Source organism: Bubalus kerabau, chromosome 6 (genome assembly GCF_029407905.1).
Source record: "Bubalus kerabau isolate K-KA32 ecotype Philippines breed swamp buffalo chromosome 6, PCC_UOA_SB_1v2, whole genome shotgun sequence".
NCBI lineage: Eukaryota > Metazoa > Chordata > Mammalia > Artiodactyla > Bovidae > Bubalus > Bubalus kerabau.
The window spans coordinates 17020744-17039698 of NC_073629.1; the positions used below are offsets into that span (position 1 = coordinate 17020744).

General features: G+C 38.6%; 1 protein-coding gene across 2 annotated transcripts in view; it reads left to right on the top strand.

Annotated features, from left to right (window-relative positions):
• Positions 1 to 18955, top strand: part of NUP210L (nucleoporin 210 like) — a 97522-nt gene that overhangs the window by 49099 nt on the left and 29468 nt on the right. For both annotated transcript variants that reach the window (XM_055584197.1, XM_055584198.1), the window contains exons 15-20: positions 3080 to 3301; positions 4297 to 4470; positions 11365 to 11557; positions 16406 to 16494; positions 16993 to 17097; positions 17393 to 17494. In XM_055584197.1, the coding sequence (XP_055440172.1) occupies positions 3080 to 3301; positions 4297 to 4470; positions 11365 to 11557; positions 16406 to 16494; positions 16993 to 17097; positions 17393 to 17494 (885 nt within the window). The remainder of the gene's footprint in view (positions 1 to 3079; positions 3302 to 4296; positions 4471 to 11364; positions 11558 to 16405; positions 16495 to 16992; positions 17098 to 17392; positions 17495 to 18955) is intronic.

Here is an 18955-nt window from a genome sequence, read left to right on the forward strand (position 1 = left end):
TGTACTGTATTTTTTGAACTTTGATGTTGGAGAAGACTCTTCAGAGTCCTTTGGACTGCAAGGAGATCAAACCAGTCAATGCTAAAGGAAATCAGTCCTGAATATTCAATGAAAGGATTGATGCTGAAGCTGAAACTCCAATACTTTGGCCACCTTATGCGAAGAACTGACTCATTGGAAAAGACCCTGATGCTGGGAAAGATTGAAGGCAGGAGGAGAAGGGGACAACAGAGGATTAGATGGTTGAATGGCATCACTGACTCGATGGACATGAGTTTGAGTAAGCTCCAGGACCTGGTGAACAACAGCGAAGCCTGTTGTGCTGCAGTCCATGGGGTCGCAAAGAGTCGGACACAACTTAGCAACTGAAGAACTGATTAGTATACTCTCTTTTGAAGAACTCTGAAAGAAAGCCTTCCATACCAGGGAGAGAAATCAATTATCTTTTTACCCTTTATACTTATGAATTCTCAGCACAACAGTCATTATTTTGGACCCCAAAGACTGGCCATTAAAATTGGGAGATTATGACAGGTGGCAGTTCAAAATAAAGGTAGATAGAGCCTGGCATGCTTTCTACATATTTGAATCCTTCAGGAACTAAAATGGATGTCTACAAGTTCTTGCTGATACATACTGACAAACCTGACTCAATGCCTCTTGCAAAGAGGAGGCATCCATAGAGGAAATGTTAACATTGGTGAAAGAAGCAAGATAAGCTGTTAATTTGAAAAAGGTAACTTGTTCATTAAAATTTGCATTTTTGAGTTGGCCTCTTTGTACATTGTACAGCCTACTTATTTATTTATTTTTGGCTGTACTGGGTCTTTGTTGCTGCATGCAAGCTTTCTCAGGGCTACTGATTTGTTGTGGTATGCAGGCTTCTCATTGTGGTGGCTTCTCTTGTTGCAGAGCACAGGCTCTAGGCCCTTGGGATTCAGTGGTTGCTGCACATGAGCTCAGTGGTTGTGGCACATGGCCTTAGTTGCCCCACAGCACATGGGATCTTCCCGGACCAGGGATTGAACCCGTGTCCTCTGCACTGGCAGGTGGATTCTTAACCACTGGACCACCAGGGAATTCCCTAGTCTCGATTAAACATACAGTCTGAGCATATTTCATTCACCCTCTTAGTGGTTGAATTATCCTTCTTGCCTAATTAAGTGAGAGTGCTTGGCTGCAGCTCATTGTCATTTTATAAGGTTTTGTCTTAGTTTTATCATTATCCTTACCCTAATTTTATATTTACTGAATGTCTCACAAATCAGATCTCCTCTAAATGAAAACTCTCCTTAAAAGAAGTAAGATGATTTTCTATTTCTACCTAGTTCTTTGGTCATATATATTTTTTTAGCTGCTGAAAAATACATGTATGTTTTACTTTTGTTATCAATGTTATGTTTTAGTACATTATATAGTTCTCAGTTTGTCCTTATGTATCTGTCCAATTCAGTTGATCTGATTAGTTTTAGACTATATACATCTAGGAACAAGGAATAACTCCAGTTTTGCTTTCTCAGGGAAACTTTCCATGAAGCCTCTGACTAGTTTAATTTCTTCTATTTGAGGTTTGTTTTGGCACTCTCTGCTGTGCCTTTTTGTAACACTCATTATACTCTTTACCTACTTCAGATCTGTCTTTTCCAGACTATTAGCTTCACTGTGAGGCAGGGCTTTATATTGGCTTTCTGTTGATATTACTATATCACCAGTAGGCCATCAATGAATACTTATTTAATTGAATTATGTATACATTTTCAAGAGAATACTGCCATTAGAGGAATTTTAATGTTAATAGTATTCAGTATATATGAATATGTGAATATTAAGTATATATGAATCATATATATATGATTGACTAGTTCAGAGAAGAAATACTAAAACATAGTTTGCTTACATTTTTGAAATGATTGCTTCAACTATATATTTCATTTTGCAACTTAGTCATTGTTATAGACACTGTGTGCCATACAAAACTAACCTACACTTTGAGAATACTCCATTCCTCTAAAACCAGTTTCCTCATCTATAAGTAGAATACAACTCCTCTGGATACTGGAGTGAATAATACCTGTCTTGACTACCTCTTAGGTGAGAGTTCTTTGAGAAACAGATGAACTGTATAGATGTATTATATTCAGATTTTTATGATGAGAATTCTTTGATACTTCAGTAAAATATCCACTTAAGATTCTTATACAAGGACTTCTCTGGTGGTCCAGTGGGTTGAGAATGCGCCTGCCAATGTAGGGACTAGAGTTCAACCCCTAGTCTGGGAAGATCCCATATGCTGCTGGGCAATTAAGCCTGTGTGCCGCAACCACTGAGCCCACGTGCTGCAACTGCTGGAGCCTGTGCACCTAGAGCCCATGCTCCGCAACGAGAGAGCCCATTGCAATGAGAAGCCTGCACACTGCAGCCAGAAATAAAAAATAAAATTCTTATGCAATATGACAGATGGTACCTAGACGTTGTGATTATTTTACGGTGTATACAAATATCAAATCATTATGGTGCACACCTGAAACAAGTATAATGTTATATGCCAACTAGACTTCAAGTTTTTAAAAGAAGAAAAAATGTTTATGCAGTTATTTATTCAAATGCCTCTTATGTGTCCAACATCATACTAAATTCCACTGAGGAAGAGAGATTCTTTTAAAAATTTGGGGTATACAAGAATCTTTTCTCTTAAGTTTATGTAACTAGAGAGTTAAGAAGAATTATCAGATGTATATTTATGAAGATTTGACACATTTAAATAGCATAAGGGAATAAATAAGTATACAGATGAATGGTAGTGATAAATACTATAGGAGCTTAGAGAATATAGAAGTAGTTGTGGTCTGGAATCATTAGACAAATTAATGGCTAGGGTGACACATGAATTTGGTTGAATGATAGGTGGGATCCAAATTAGAACAGAGATTGAAAACCATTCCAAATAAGAGGCATGCCACACATGTCTCCTAATTTGGGAATTAAGTCTACTGTCTTTTATGTTATAACCAGTTTTTCACTTTAGAAAACTGTTGAATTCTCTAACCAGTTAGGGATTAATTTCTTTAAATGTCATCAGGCTCTAAACCCTGTGGAAGTGGCATTGGTGACATGGCACTCTGTAAAGGAAATGATATTTGAAGGGGGCCCTCAGCCATGGATCCTGGAGCCCTCACGATTCTTTCTGGAGCTGAGCATGGAGAAGACAGAGAAAATTAGAATAACACAAGTCCGACTGCCAGCTAAAAGAAAACAGAATCAGTACATCTATCGGGTCCTGTGCCTGGATTTAGGGGAACAAGTAGGAAAATGATCTTTTCTAACATTTCTTTTAGCAACAGTATGCTAAATCTTTCGTCCTTCTAGCCATCCCTTTTCAGCTGCTAATGGATTTAGTTTATGGACTAGATAGGAAAATTCTAATTGTTGACTAAGAGATCTGTTTTTTTAAACCTTACTATCCTTTAAATGTACCCAAAGGTTTTGGTTTGCTCATTTGAGAATTCTAACAGTTCACTAACCAAATAGTTCAAGATCTTTTTGTAGCAGGGAGTTTATTTCAATCATTTTATGACTATAATTCAACTCCTTGTAGTATAGACTAGAGGATATATAGTTCAACTCCTTGTAGTATAGACTAGAGGATATATAGTTCAACTCCTTGTTGTATAGACTAGAGGATATATAGTTTTTCATCTCCAAAGAATGTGAGGAAGGGAAATTTTAAGTGTCATCTATGTTTATCAATTTTGAAGAACCAGTTGGATCTTTGCTGATATGAGTAATTAATATATTTCCCTTTATCAGTTGAATTAGTTTTGATTATTTTTAGAGGTAGTGATGGCTTTAACCATAGCTATACCTTGGTAGACCAAGGCCAATAACAAAGGTTTTCAGATTGACCAAGATTGACAATGTAATGTATGACTATGAAGCATAGCCCAGCTAGCCAATCCTCAGGGAATCCATGTATGATTTTAACTTAATAAGAACTGTGTTATATTCAAATGAGGTTCATTTTAATATCTCTAGTGAACTCTTCTGTATAGTATTACTAGCTACTAGTGATTTCAAGCCTAGTTACCCTCTTTTGAAGCTAACTTCTTGTTTTTACATCCTATTATTCATTAGTATTTATATCAGAAATGAGTTGAAACACAAATTAGTTTTTACCAACTGGTAACAAAGGTTTGGTGAAGGAAAAGACTGAAGTAATTGGTCAGTTAGTTTTTTTTTAATGTTCCCTTTGTTTCTGTGATATCAAGTGTCTACCTCTGCCCTTGTGTTTTCTTAAAGATCCTGACATTTCAGATTGGAAATCATCCAGGTGTCCTGAACCCTAGTCCAGCTGTAGAGGTTGTGCAGGTACGCTTCCTATGTGCCCACCCTGCCAGCATGTCTATAACTCCAGTATATAAGGTGCCAGCTGGTGCCCAGCCATGTCCTCTGCCACAGCACAACAAACAGCTGGTAAGTATGGTGTTTTCAACCAACTTGCCCTTTGTCTCCCATGCTTTGACATAAATGGTCGGAAATACAGCTTTTGTCTTATTGAATTTAAGGAAACCCTTTTATTTGTTATCCAATCTCTAATAGTGTCTGAGAAGTGGTTATAGTTGGCTATACTTAGTGACAGTGGGGAGGAGGCAATGGCACCCCACTCCAGTACTGTTGCCTGGAAAATCCCATGGATGGAGGAGCCTGGTAGGCTGCAGTCCATGGGGTTGCTAAGAGTTAGACACGACTGAGTGACTTCACTTTCACTTTCCACTTCATGCATTGGAGAAGGAAATGGCAACCGACTCCAGTGTTCTTGCCTGGAGAATCCCATGGACGGAGAAGCCTGGTAGGCTGCAGTCCATGGGGTCGCACAGAGACACGACTGAAGCGACTTGGCAGGCAGCAGTGACAGTGACTGCTTGTTGTACTTAGGTGCATGCATGTGAACTAAGTCACCTCAGTCTTGTCTGACTCTTTGTGATCCTATGGACTGTAGCCCGCCAGGCACTTCTGTCCATGGGATTTTCCAGGCAAGAATACTGGGGTGGGTTGCCATGCCCTCCTCCAGGGGATCTTCCCAACCCAGGGATGGAACCCGAATCTCTTATGGCTCCTGTGTTGGCAGTCAGGTTCTTTACTACTGGCGCCACCTTATGACAACAGACAATTGAGAACTACCAAATTGTTTTGCTAGTATCCTTCCCTACTAAACCTTTTTATTAGCATTATCAGTAACATATCAAATTCACCTCTACTCCAAACTGATATGAAAAATAGTGATAACCAATAACGTAGCTAGAAGTTAGGCAACAGGGATTGAGGAATAAATAAGTTATTTAACCTAGAAACTAGAACATCAGAAAGTGAAAATGAGTGTTAGTCCCCCAGTAATATCTGACTCTGTGACCCCATGGACTGTAGCCTACCAGGCATCTCTGTCCATGGAATTCTCCAGGCAAGATTAATAGAGTGGGTTGCCATTTCCTTCTCCAGGGGATCTTTCCGACTCAGGGATTGAACCCAGGTCTCCCGCATTGTGGGTGGATTCTCTACTGTCTGAGCCACCAGGGAAGCCCAAACTATACACTAAATGAGGTTAACTATGATTTCAAGCATAGGAGAAAATAAGTCATTTCTGAGATTTTACAGAACAGAACAATCCATTAATTATCCCCATTTTACAGATGAAGAAACTAAGGATCCTAAAAGTTGAGTAATTTCCCCAAGGTCATAAAGCTAGAAAGTAGCATGTTATGTCTAACTCCAAAGCACATTATTAACTTTTTTTGCTACACTGCCTTTTCATTGTAAAAGAACATATGAGATATTGCAGGTTAGGAAGTCATTTTTTTTTCAGACCCAAATTCAACATTAAATACTATTATTTGAACTTTATAAATTATTCACTTTTTAAAAAAGCCCTTGGACTTCCCTGGTGGTCCAGTAGCTAAGACTCCAAGATCCCAATGCAGGGGATTCTGATCAGTGTGTAATCTATTTACAATTAGCATAATTATCGATACGGTTGGATTTATAGCTACCATTTTACCATTTATCTATGCTTTTTTTGTTTTTTTCTATTCTTCCATTTCTTCCTTTTTTGTGTTAAGTAGATATTTTATAGTATATCATTTTAATCCTCTTGTCCTTTCTTTTACTATATTATTTTAAGTTATTTTGTTAGTTATTTCCCTAGGGATTACAATTAACATGTTAACTTTTAACAAACTAGTTTGGAATAATATCAACTTAATTTCAATAATGGTTGAAACCTATTATTTCTATAAAGCCCTATTTCCTTTCCCTTTCTTTAAGCTATTGTCATATATCTTTATACATGTATGCTCATCAGTCATAATTATTGCTTTATGCATTTGTATTTTAAATAAGATAGAAAAATAATTACAAGCAAAAGTATATTTATACTGTTCTATATATTTACCTATATAGTTATTGTTACTAAACTCTTATTTCTTCATGGGGTTTCAAGTTACTGTTAGTGACCTTTCATTTTATCCAGAAGGACTCATTTTAGTGTTTCTTGTAGGGCAGGTCTACTAGCAACAAATTCCCTCTATTTTTGTTAGATCTTGGGCTTCCCTGGTGGGCCAATGGTAAAGAAACAGCCTACCAATGCAGGAAACACAGGCTTGATCCCTGATCTGGGAAGATCCCACATGCCATGGAGCAGCTAAGCCCGTGCTCCACAACTATTGATCCTGTGCTCTAGAGCTTAGTAGCCACAACAACTGAAGGTGGGTCCCATGCTCGGCAACGAGAGAAGCCACTGCAGTGAGGAGCCCCGGCACCACAACTAGAGAGTATCCCCACTTGCCACAGCTAGAGAAAAGCCTGCACAGCAACAAAGACCAAGAACAGTCTAAATAAATCAGTAAAATTATTTTTTTAAAAAAAGAATCCACCTGCAATGCAGGATATGTGGGTTTGATCAAGGGGTTGGAAAGATCCCCCAGAGAAGAAAATGGCAAGCCACTCCAGTATTCTTCCCTGGAGAACCCGGTTCAAAGAGTAGCCTAGCGGGCCCCAGTCCCTGGGGTCACAGAGTTGGACATGACTAAAGCGTGAGCACCCATGCAAGAATGTCTTAATTTCTCCTTCATTTTGAAGGATTATTGTCCTCAATATAGAATTCTTGATTGGCAGTCTTATTCTCTCATCACTGGTTTCTGTGATTTCTGATGAGAAATTAGTTGTTAATCTCATGGAAGATCCCTTATAAATGATAAGCTCCTTCCTCTGTTTAATAATTCTGTCTTTCTCTTTAACCTTGGACAGTCTGATTATGACATGTCTAAATGCACATCTCTTTGATTTATCCTACTCAAGGTTCTTTGAAATTCTTGGGTGTTTAGAGTAAGTGTTTTACATCAAATTTGGGAAGTCCTTAGCCATTATTTCTTCAAATATTCCTCCTTCCTTTTTTCCCCCTCTCTCTTCTTCTGGGACTTCCATTTTGCATATATTGACACTCTTGATGGTTTTCCATGGGTCTCTGATGCTTCCATTTTCGTCATTCTTTTTTCTTTCCGTTCATCAGCCTAGTTCAAAAAAGATGTCCTTTTCATTATAGGGGACTGGAATGCAAAAGTAGGAAGTCAAGAAATACCTGGAGTAACAGGCAAATTTGGCCTTGGAGTACAGAATGAAACAGGACAAAGGCTAATAGAGTTTTGCCAAGAGAACCCACTGGTCATAGCAAACACCCTCTTCCAACAATACAAGAGAACACTCTACACACGGACATCACCAGATGGTCAATACCTAAATCAGATTGATTATAGTCTTTGCAGCCAAAGATGGAGAGGCTCTATACAGTTAGCAAAAACAAGACTGGGAGCTGACTGTGGCTCAGATCATGAACTCCTTATTGCCAAATACAGACTTAAATTGCATAAAGTAGGGAAAACCATTAGATCATTCAGGTATGACCTAAATCAGTTCCCTTACAATTATACAGTGGAAGTCACAAACAGATTGAAGGGATTAGATCTGATAGACAGAATGCCTGAAGAACTACAGATGGAGGTCCATGACATTGTACAGGAGGCAGGGATCAAGACTATCCCCAAGAAAAAGAAACGCAAAAAAGGCAAAATGGTTGTCTGAGGAAGCCTTACAAATAGCTGTGAATAGAAGAGAAGTGAAACGCAAAGGAGAAAAGGAAAGATATACCCATTTGAATGCAGAGTTCCAAAGAATAAAAAGGACAGATAAGAAAGCCTTCCTCAGCGATCAATGCAAAGAAATAGAGGAAAACATCAGAATGGGAAAGACTAGAGATCTCTTCAAGAAAATTAGAGATACCAAGGGAACATTTCCTGCAAAGATGGGCACAATAAAGGACAGAAATGGCATAGACCTAACAAAAGCTGAAGATATTAAGAAGAGGTGGCAAGAATACACAGAAGAACTATACAAAAAAGATCTTCATAACCCAGATAATCATGATGGTGTGATCATCAATCTAGGGCAAAACATCCTGGAATGTGAAGTCAAGTGGGCTTTAGGAAGCATCACTACAAACAAAGCTAGTGGAGGTGATGGAATTCCAGTTGAGCTATTTCAAATCCTGAAAGATGATGCTGTGAAAGTGCTGCACTCAATATGCCAGCAAATTTGGAAAACTCAGCAGTGGCCACAGGACTGGAAAATTTCAGTTTTCATTCCAATCCCAAAGAAAGCCAATGCTAAAGAATGTTCTAACTACCGCACAATTGCACTCATCTCACACACTAGTAAAGTAATGCACAAAATTCTCCAAGCCAGGCTTCAACAGTATGTGAATCATGAACTTCCAGATGTTCAAGCTGGATTTAGAAAAGGCAGAGGAACCAGAGATAAATTGCCAACATCTGTTGGATCATCGAAAAAGCAAGAGAGTTCCAGAAAAACATCTACTTCTGCTTTATTGACTATGCCAAAGCCTTTGACTGTGTGACCACAACAAACTCTGGAAAATTCTTAAAGAGATGGGAATACCAGACCACCTGACCTGCCTCTTGAGAAATCTGTTTGCAGGTCAGGAAGCAACAGTTAGAACTGGACATGGAACAACAGACTGGTTCCAAATAGGGAAGGGAGTCCATCAAGGGTGTATATTGTCATCCTGCTTATTTAACTTATATGAAGAGTACATCGTGAGAAACGCTGGGCTGGATGAAACACAAACTGGAATCAAGATTGCCGGGAAAAATATCAGTAACCTCAGATATGCAGAGGATTTCCCTGGTGGCTCAGACGGTAAAGCATCTGCCTACAATGTGGGAGACCCAGGTTTGATCCCTGGGTCGGGAAGATCCTCTGGAGAAGGAAATGGCAACCCACTCCAGTACTCTTGCCTGGAAAATCCCATGGACAGAGGAGCCTAGTAGGCTACAGTCCATGGGGTCACAAAGAGTCGGACATGACTGAGCAACTAAACTTTTCAAACTTTCAGATATGCAGATGACACTGCCCTTATGGCAGAAAGCAAAGAAGAACTAAAGAGCCTCTTGATGAAATTGAAAGAGAAGAGTGAAAATGTTGGCTTAAAACTCAACATTCAGAAAACTAAGATCATGGCATCTGCTCCCATCACTTCATGGCAAATAGATGGAGAAACAGTGGAAGCAGTGAGAGACTTTATTTTTGGGGGGCTGCAAAATCACTGCAGGTGGTGACTGCAGCCATGAAATTAAAAGACGCTTACTCCTGGGAAGAAAAGTTATGACCAATCTAGATAGCATATTAAAAAGTAGAGACATTACTTTACCAACAAAGGTCCACCTAGTCAAAACTATGGGTTTTCCAGTAGTCATATATGGATGTGAGAGTTGGACTACAGTAAAAGCTCAGCGCCGAAGAATTGATGCTTTTGAACTGTGGTGTTGGAGAAGACTCTTGAGAGTCCCTTGGACTGCAAGGAAATCCAACCAGTCCATCCTAAAGGAAGTCAGTCCTGGGTGTTCATTGGAAGGACTGATGCTGAAGCTGAAATTCAAATGCTTTGGCCACCTGATGCGAAGAACTGACTGGAAAAGACCCTGATGTTGGGAAAGATTGAGGGCAGGAGGAGAAGGGGATGATAGAGGATGAGATGGCTGGATGGCATCACCGACTCAATGGACATGAGTTTGAATAAACTCCAGGAGTTGGCGATGGACAGGGATGCCTGTTGTGCTGCAGTCCATGGGGTCGCAAAGAGTCGGACATGACTGAGCAACTGAACTGAATTGATCTTCAAGTTTTCTGATATTTTCTTCTGCCTATTCTTATCTGCTGTTGAGTTCATTTAGTAAAATTTTCATTTCAATTATTACAATTTTCAATTTAGAATTCCTTTTTGGTTCTGTTTTATAATTTCTATCTCTTTACTAATATTTTATATATGCTGATACATCATATTTATGCTTTCCTTTAGTTATTTAAACATGTACTTCTTTTGTTCTTTGAACAAAACAGTTGATTAAAAGCCTTATCTAGTAAGTCTAATGTCTAGGCATCCTCAGGGACAGTTTCTATTGACTGCTTTTTTGTTTTTTCCTATGTATGGATCCTACTTTCTTGTTTCTTTGCATTTGTAATAATTTTTAATTGAAAACTTGACATTTAAAATAGCATGATGTAGCAACTCTGAAATCAGATTCTTCCACTAATTAGGTTTTATGATACTGGTTTTCATTGTTTGCAGTGGCTGTTTGTTTAGTGACTTTCCTGCAGTAGTTCTGTAATGTGTTATTCTTTGTCCTCTTTGTTAGCTTTGTGGACATAAATTCCCTTAAATCTATGTCTATGTGGATATAGATTCCCTTAAATTTTTGTTGGAATTATGTTAAATTTATATATAAACTCAGAACAACTGAAATTTTTATGATGTTGAGTCACCCTGGTCGTCCTGTCCAAGAGGATGAATGATATTTGATATGAATATCAAAATAAAATTTAGATAAAAAATTTTAAACAGGTATAAAAGGCATTTGGGGGGCATTTGGGGAAATTGAAATTATGTATTATAATATATAATACATAACATAGTTTTTGCTACTCATTCTTAAGAAATGCATGCTGAGGTAGTTAGGGGTGAAGTGCCATGATACCTACATCATTTGGTGAAAAGAAAAAAAAAGACACACACCCACACAAATACACTCACCGGGAGTGTAAAATTAGAGGGGGAGAGAGAGAAAACAAATGGTGAATTGGGATGAAGTATATATAGTATCATTATACCATTCTTTTAACGTATCTGTAGCTTTGAAAACTGTCAAAAAATATTGGGAGAAAACATGATCCCTAGCTTCAGAAATATCTTGCCACCTCTTGAGCTATTGTTTTTTTCTTTTCTTACTTTTTATTTTCATATAGATTCCTGTGTCAAGCCTGAGAGATACAGTCCTAGAACTGGCAGTGTTTGATCAACACAGGAGAAAGTTTGATAATTTCAGTTCACTAATGCTAGAATGGAAATCCTTAAATGAAACACTAGCTCATTTTGAAAATTATAATTCAGTGGAGATGGTAGCAAAGGATGATGGCAGTGGGCAGACCCGGCTACATGGTATTGTAAACATTTATGAATCTTTTTATATACCTACTAAATGGTTATGCACTAAGTATTTCCCTGTGCGTGAGAGTTTATTTATCCTATCTCACCTTTCATCTTCAATCTTTGTCTTTTTTAGAAAACATAGAGGTAAATTCCCTTGTTTGCAAAGTGAGGGTCTAGAGTCCAACATTCCTCACAAGAGCACAAAACTAAATTAATTTTTAAATGGACTGGTTGCCTATTATTTGCCTAAAACTTTGGAAATATTATTCAGTTGTTAGCCAGTGTTTATTGAGTGACTTCTACATGTAAGGCCCTCTGCTTGGAGGTTTAATGGTAAATGAGACCCTCACAGCCTCTGCCCTCATAGACTTACAGTCCAGTTGGGAAAACCAGACTTTAAACATTACAACTGTGTTAGATGTTCTGAAGTGAAAATGTGGGGTGCATTTATAACAGAAGAACCTAACCTAGTTTATATCAAAGAAGGCTGCCCTGAGAAAGTAACATTTACTCTGGTAAGGCAGAAAGAAGAAATAGAAAGAATGAACTAGATAAGTCGAGTGAGACTTACTTAGAGAGAGAGCAAGAGGCACAAGATGAAATGCTAGGAGGGCAAAAAGCCCTCATGGGCAGTCAGTCATCAAGCCTCTGCTGGTATCACACTTGCTGAGGTTCTGTTCTCCAAAACAAGTCACCTGGCCAAAACCAGAGTCTTGGTGGGCCAGGACTACTTAAGAGCATGGATACCACTGCAAGCCATTAATATAACAATCTGAGTGCATGCTCAGTTGCTTCAGTCAGCTCCAACTCTGCTACCCCATGGACTGTAGCCCACTAGACGCCTCTGTCCATGGGATTCTCCTGGTAAGAATACTAGAGTGGGTTGCCATGCCTTCCTCTAGGAATCTTCCCAACCCAGGGATCAAACCCACTTCTCCTGCATTGGAGGCGGATTCTTTACCACTGAGCCACCAGGGAAGCCCAATATAACAATCTACCACAGATTAATCCCAAAAGTGAAGAAGAAAATGGTTCAAAGGGTAATTTTAGGTTTCTGGTGTGAACATTTGGTAACCATTTTTTTAAAAGATTTATTTATTTTATTTTTTGGCTGTGGTGAGTCTTCGTTGCTGCACACAGGCTTTCTCTAGTTGCGGCCAGCAGGGGCTCTTCATTGAAGTGTGCGGGCTTCTCACTGCGGTGGCTTTTTTGTTGCAAAGCACAGGCTCTAGGCACACGGGCTTCAGTAGTTGCAGGGCATGGACTCAGGAGTTGCAGCACGGGCTCTAGAATGCTGGCTCAGTAGTTGTGGCACACCGGCTTAGTTGCTCCACAGCGTATGGGATCTTCCAGGACCAGGGATCAAACTGATGTCCCTGGCATTGCAGGGCACGTTCTTAACCACTGGACCACCAAGGAAGCCCACCATTCATCCTTTTAACTTTGAATTTTATGTTGCAGCATAGTTGATTAACAATGTTGTGTTAGTTTTCAGGTGTACAACAAAGTGTACATGTATCTATTCTTTTTCAAATTATTTTCCCATTTAGGTAACCATTCAATTGAGTAAGAAACACCAGAGAGGAACTTCCCTGGTGGTAGTTAAGAATCCACCTGCCAATACAGGGGACACAAGTTTGATCCCTGATCTTGGAAAATCCAACATGCCACAGGACAACCAAGCCCGTGTGACGTGACTACTGAATCCACACCTAGACCCCATGCTCTGCAACATGCATCACGACGAAGAGTAGACCCCACTCGCCACAACTAGAGAAAGCCTGCTCACAGCAACAAAGACCCAGCACAGCCAAAAATAAAAAATAAAAAGAAACATTAGAGAAATAAGATTTAATCTTTTCCTTACCCTCAGGGAGTTTATAAATGAAAGTAAAGTCGTTCAGTCATGTCCGACTCTTTGCTGCATGGACTGTAGCCTACCAGGCTTCTCTGTCCATGGGATTTTCCAGGCAAGAGTACTGGAGTGGGTTGCCATTTCCTTCTCTAGGGGATCTTCCAGACCCAGGGATAGAACCCGGGTCTCCCACATTGCAGGCAGACCCTTTACCCTCCGAGCCACCAGGGAAGAAGCTCCCTCCACCAGGGAGTTTATCAGTTCAGTTCAGTTGAGTTCAGTCACTCAGTCATGTCTGACTCTTTGCGACCCCATGAATCACAGCACGCCAGGCCTCTCTGTCCATCACCAACTCCCGGAGTTCACCCAGACTCACGTCCATCGAGGCAGTGATGCCATCCAGCCATCTCATCCTCTGTTGTCCCCTTCTCCTCCTGCTTCCAATCCCTCCCAGCATCAGAGTCTTTTCCAGTGAGTCAACTCTTCGCATGAGGTGGCCAAAGTACTGGAGTTTCAGCTTTAGCATCATTCCTTCCAAAGAAATCCCAGGGCTGATCTCCTTCAGAATGGACTGGTTGGATCTCCTTGCAGTCCAAGGGACTCTCAAGAGTCTTCTCCAACACGACAGTTCAAAAGCATTAATTCTTCGGCGCTCAGCTTTCTTCACAGTCCAACTCTCACATCCATACATGACCACAGGAAAAACCATAGCCTTGACTAGACGGACCTTTGTTGGCAAAGTAATGTCTCTGCTTTTCAATATGCTGTCTAGGTTGGTCATAACTTTCCTTCCAAGGAGTAAGCGTCTTTTAATTTCATGGCTGCAGTCACCATCTGCAGTGATTTTGGAGCCCAGAAAAATAAAGTCTGACACTGTTTCCACTGTTTCCCCATCTATCTCCCATGAAGTGATGGGACCAGATGCCATGATTTATACTCAGGAACAATTTAAGGGCTTAACTACATATCATAGTACTAATATGTATATGATACTATAACATTAAAATACCAATAATATGATACAGTTAATGTAAAAAGTGGTAGGGAAGAAAGAGATGCTTGTTATACCTTGTAATGATGAATCACCAAATACCATCCATTTTATTTTCTAAATGTTTTTTTTTTTGGTTTTATCCCTTCCTCTCTAACTTCATCACTAATATCCTCATAACCTCTATCCTATATTACCATAGTAGCCTCCTAACTGATCTCCGTGTGTCTCTCCTACCGTCTAATCCATCCTACTACTGTCCAGAATGATCCTTCTAAAGAATAAATACAAAACTCTGTCTTAAAATTCTTCTTGAAATAGTTTAAGTCTAGTAATTTATTGAGCTCTTATGACATGCCAGATACTACATTAAATACTTTATATACTTTTTAATTTTTATCTTTTAATTTTTTATTTATTTGTATTTTTTTTGCTGCACTGGGTCTTAGTTGTGGCGGCTGGGCTTTCTCTAGTTCCGGCACGAGGGGAGCTTCTCTTGTGGAGCATGGGCTCTGGAGTGGCAGGCTCAGTATTGTGGCTCCTGGGCTTAGTTGCCCCACAGCAAGTGGGATCTTAGTTTTCTGACAGGGGATTGAACCCACGTGCTCTGCACTGAAAGGTGGATTCTTAACCATTGTACCATAAGGGAAGTCTGATATATACATTATTTCCTGTTATCCTCATTGCTGACATATCCCTGTTTAGTAAGTTTACTCATTCATTAAACATTTATTGAGTTCTTATTATATTCTAGGCTGAGTTTTAGGCCCTGAAATCAAAACAATGAATAGATGAAGCCACAAGTTCTCTGATAGCATAGCCTATAGTATACTCTTAATTATTGTATAAGAGTATACAGTTCTGGTAACAGTATTGTACTGTTACCAGTGTTGTCACGGTGTCTTTCTAGATAAGTTCATGCAGCTTAACATACCAACCCATACCTGCTTCTTTGGCTTCACCTTTTATTACCACTCACATGTTTCTACATTTTTCTTAAACTCAATGACTTTAGATCCTTAACCATGACAGGCCTTGTCATTCCTCTTTCCTTTGCATAAGTTGTATTTTCTCTTTTTTTATTTTTTTAACTTTTGCATCTTTGCTTAGCTAAACTCTTCCTCTAGTAATCTAGGAATTTTCTGTTCTTCTATATTCCCAGTCTAAGGAGAATGTTCCTTCTTTGTGCTCTTATATATTCTGTATTATGTGCTTTGTACATACTTCTATATTGCAGCCACCCTCCTAAGCTGTGGGTTTCTCTGAAGGTAAGAACAGTGTTGTCTTCATCTCTGTATCCTAATTACTGCCATAGTACCTAACATATAGTAGACCCTTAATAAATCTTTGTTTTGAATGAATGAATGTAAAATCATGAGAAAATGTTCTGCAGATTTATGCATGATCATCATGTGTTGAGAATATAATAAGAATTGACCTCAACAAAGTGGCAGATTCATGTTAGTTAAATTGAAAAGAATAAATGAGTAAAGCAAGGTCAGATTATAGATGGCTTCAAATACCAGTTTAAGGAGTTTGAATTGCTCTAATAAGGACTAGTTAGCCATTTAAAATTTTTGACTAAGAGACTGACATAACATTTACATACACATAACAGTTTAGAAGCATAAAAATCCCAAAGGACTTTCTCTTTATTTCTCACTTCTGTTTTTAAATCAAACAAAAATTTCCCCCATACACTATTGTCAGCTTATTTTTGGACTCACAAGCCATTAGAACTGGAAAGAATTTTAGATTTTTGCCTCTCAATCTCCCATTTAATAAAGGAACTGAGAAATAAACATTGCCCAAGGTCAGCAAAGTCAGCACAAAACCCCAGTTTTCTGTTTCCTTTATATTTCCCTAATCACTGTGTGTGTGTGATTTTTTTTTTTCTCCCTCCAATAAAACACCATTTAGAAAAAATTATGGTAGAGTTTGGTTTTCTGGGGACCCTTTTGTATTTTATGTGTTATTGTTTCTCACAGGGTATTTTTCTGCATGTCTCCAGGTCATCAGATCCTTAAAGTACATCAGATAAAAGGGACTGTACTCATTGGAGTCAATTTTGTAGGCTATTCAGAGAAGAAAAGTCCAAAGGTAAGTGGAGACTGTTATGTGAAAAATATTAATTAACTGAAATTTAAGGCTCGTTGCTGCTGCTGCTAAGTCGCTTCAGTCGTGTCAGACCCTGTGCGACCCCATAGACAGCAGCCCACCAGGCTCCCCTGTCCCTGGGATTCTCCAGGCAAGAACACTGGAGTGGGTTGCCATTTCCTTCTCCAATGCATGAAAGTGAAAAGTGAAAGTGAAGTCGCTCAGTCATGTCGGACTCTTTGCCACCCCATGGACGGCAGCCCACCAGGCTCCTCCGTCCATGAGATTTTCCAGGCAAGAGTACTGAAGTGGGGTGCCATCACCTTAGAAGTCTATAAATATAGCTTATGTAAATATAAATACAGCTGATGTAAATCTGAGAATTATGCACCTTTATGATTGTGTCATCTTTGGCACTTGAGAGAGTATTGGAATCTTTACTCACTGAGATGAGAAATTAAAAGTTTATATTTATCATTATGGTTCTTATTACATTTCTAGGAACTTTCCAACTTGCCCAGATCTGTGGCTGTGGAGCTGCTCCTGGTAGATGATGTAACAGTATTGCCTGAGAATGCCACCATCTATAACCACCCTGATGTGAAGGTAGGAGCTGTATGGTTCTAGATAAATGGAATAATGTTGGAGGGGAGAGTTCTAGGTTATTAAAATTAACAGTATAAATATAAAAAACTCACTTATGTGTTAAAAATCACTGATATGTGTATAATGTATATATAATAATTATCTTTAGCACTAATACTTTAATAATTATATTTGGTCTTTGGTCTGTTGATTTTAATCTTTTAATGTCATACTCTTTCTTAGGTAAGTAGAAATTACTTTGAAATATTTATAATCCAAAGGGAATGGAATATTATTTGTCTTGATTTTTCCATAGGAAATATTTAGCCTTGTGGAAGGATCTGGTTATTTTTTAGTCAACAGTAGTGAGCAAGATATTGTCACCATCACTTACCTGGAAGCAGAAAGCTCTGTCCAGGTGAGTTCTAGAAATATTTCCAGATCTATGGTCTCAGATCAAAGCTCATTCTTAGGAGAATGATTGGAAAAATTTTATTAGGCATTTCAAACTTGTTGCATAGAATAACATTTGTGTCTTTTTCTTTTTTTTAACCTATGTAGATTCTTAAACAAAAAAATGAGTTGGTTTTTTTTTTGTAAATATCTATAGAAGGAAATGGCAACCCACTCCAGTATTCTTGCCTGGAGAATCCCATGGCCAGAGGAGCCTGGTGGGCTACAGTCCATGGGGTCGCAAAGAGTTGTACACAACTGAGCGACTTAGCATAGCATATAATATGGGGAAATTTTTGGTTCTGATTGAATGGAAACAGTGTAGGAGACATCTAACTATAAGATTTCCATTAAAACAAGGTTCAGAAAGAGAAAAACAAGTATCATATATTAACGCATATATATGGGAATTTAGAAAAATGGTTCTGATGAACAGAACCATTCTGTGGACACGGTCAGAAAGGTGAGGGTGGGACAAATTGAGAAAGTAACGTTGTCATATATACACGATCATATGTGAAAAAGATACTTAGTGGAAAGTTACTAAATAGCACAGAGTCCAGCCTGGAACTCTGTGATGACCTAGAGGGGCAGGCTGGCGGGAGGGGAGGGAGACTCAGGAGGGAAGGGATATATATATATATATATATATATAATTATGAGTGATTCATATTGTTGTACAGCATAAACCAACACAAAATTGTAAAGTGATTTTCCACCACTTAAAAAATAAATAAAAATTTAAAAAAGAAGGTTAATTTTTATAAATTTCAAAGCACAGAACTGTGTGCATAGTTAAATATACTATTGACTTTATAACCTGACTATATGATGTTTTCAGCCAGATATGGCAACTCAAAATATTAATCTGACTCCATAGTCAATATGCCAAGAGATTTTCTTTTAGTTGACTTGCAGTAATAAAAAGTATACATTAAATTAGCAGATGTATTTATTTCCTTCAAAGAGCTCAAAGGAATTTAACTTACTATAGTCATAATGTTGCTTTTTAAAAGGGGAGATTGAGGCCCTGTGTGCCAGCAAAGGATGTAAAAAACCATACTGCTGTGCAGGAGCTGTATGTAGTACAAGAAGGAAAAACAAAGTATCGGTCCACCCTGTGCTCTCTCTCCCTGCTTGTGATTGCAGTGTAAATGTACCTGATTTTCCTCCTCAATCCTTTCCCTGTTCATAATTTAAAAACTGGATATGTATGTTGGGTTCTGCTTGAAATCAGTCAATTTAAACTCTGCTCTTTATCAGTTAATAAATATTTGTTAAGGGTACATATTTTGCCACAAACTGAAGCATCACTTTAAGGGGACATATTATGCTATGCCTGAAACTTATAATGTGACTTCTCAGAGTTCCTATCACAAAGAAAGTAAGATATTGTATTTTCTACTTTGGATGGAAATAATTGCTC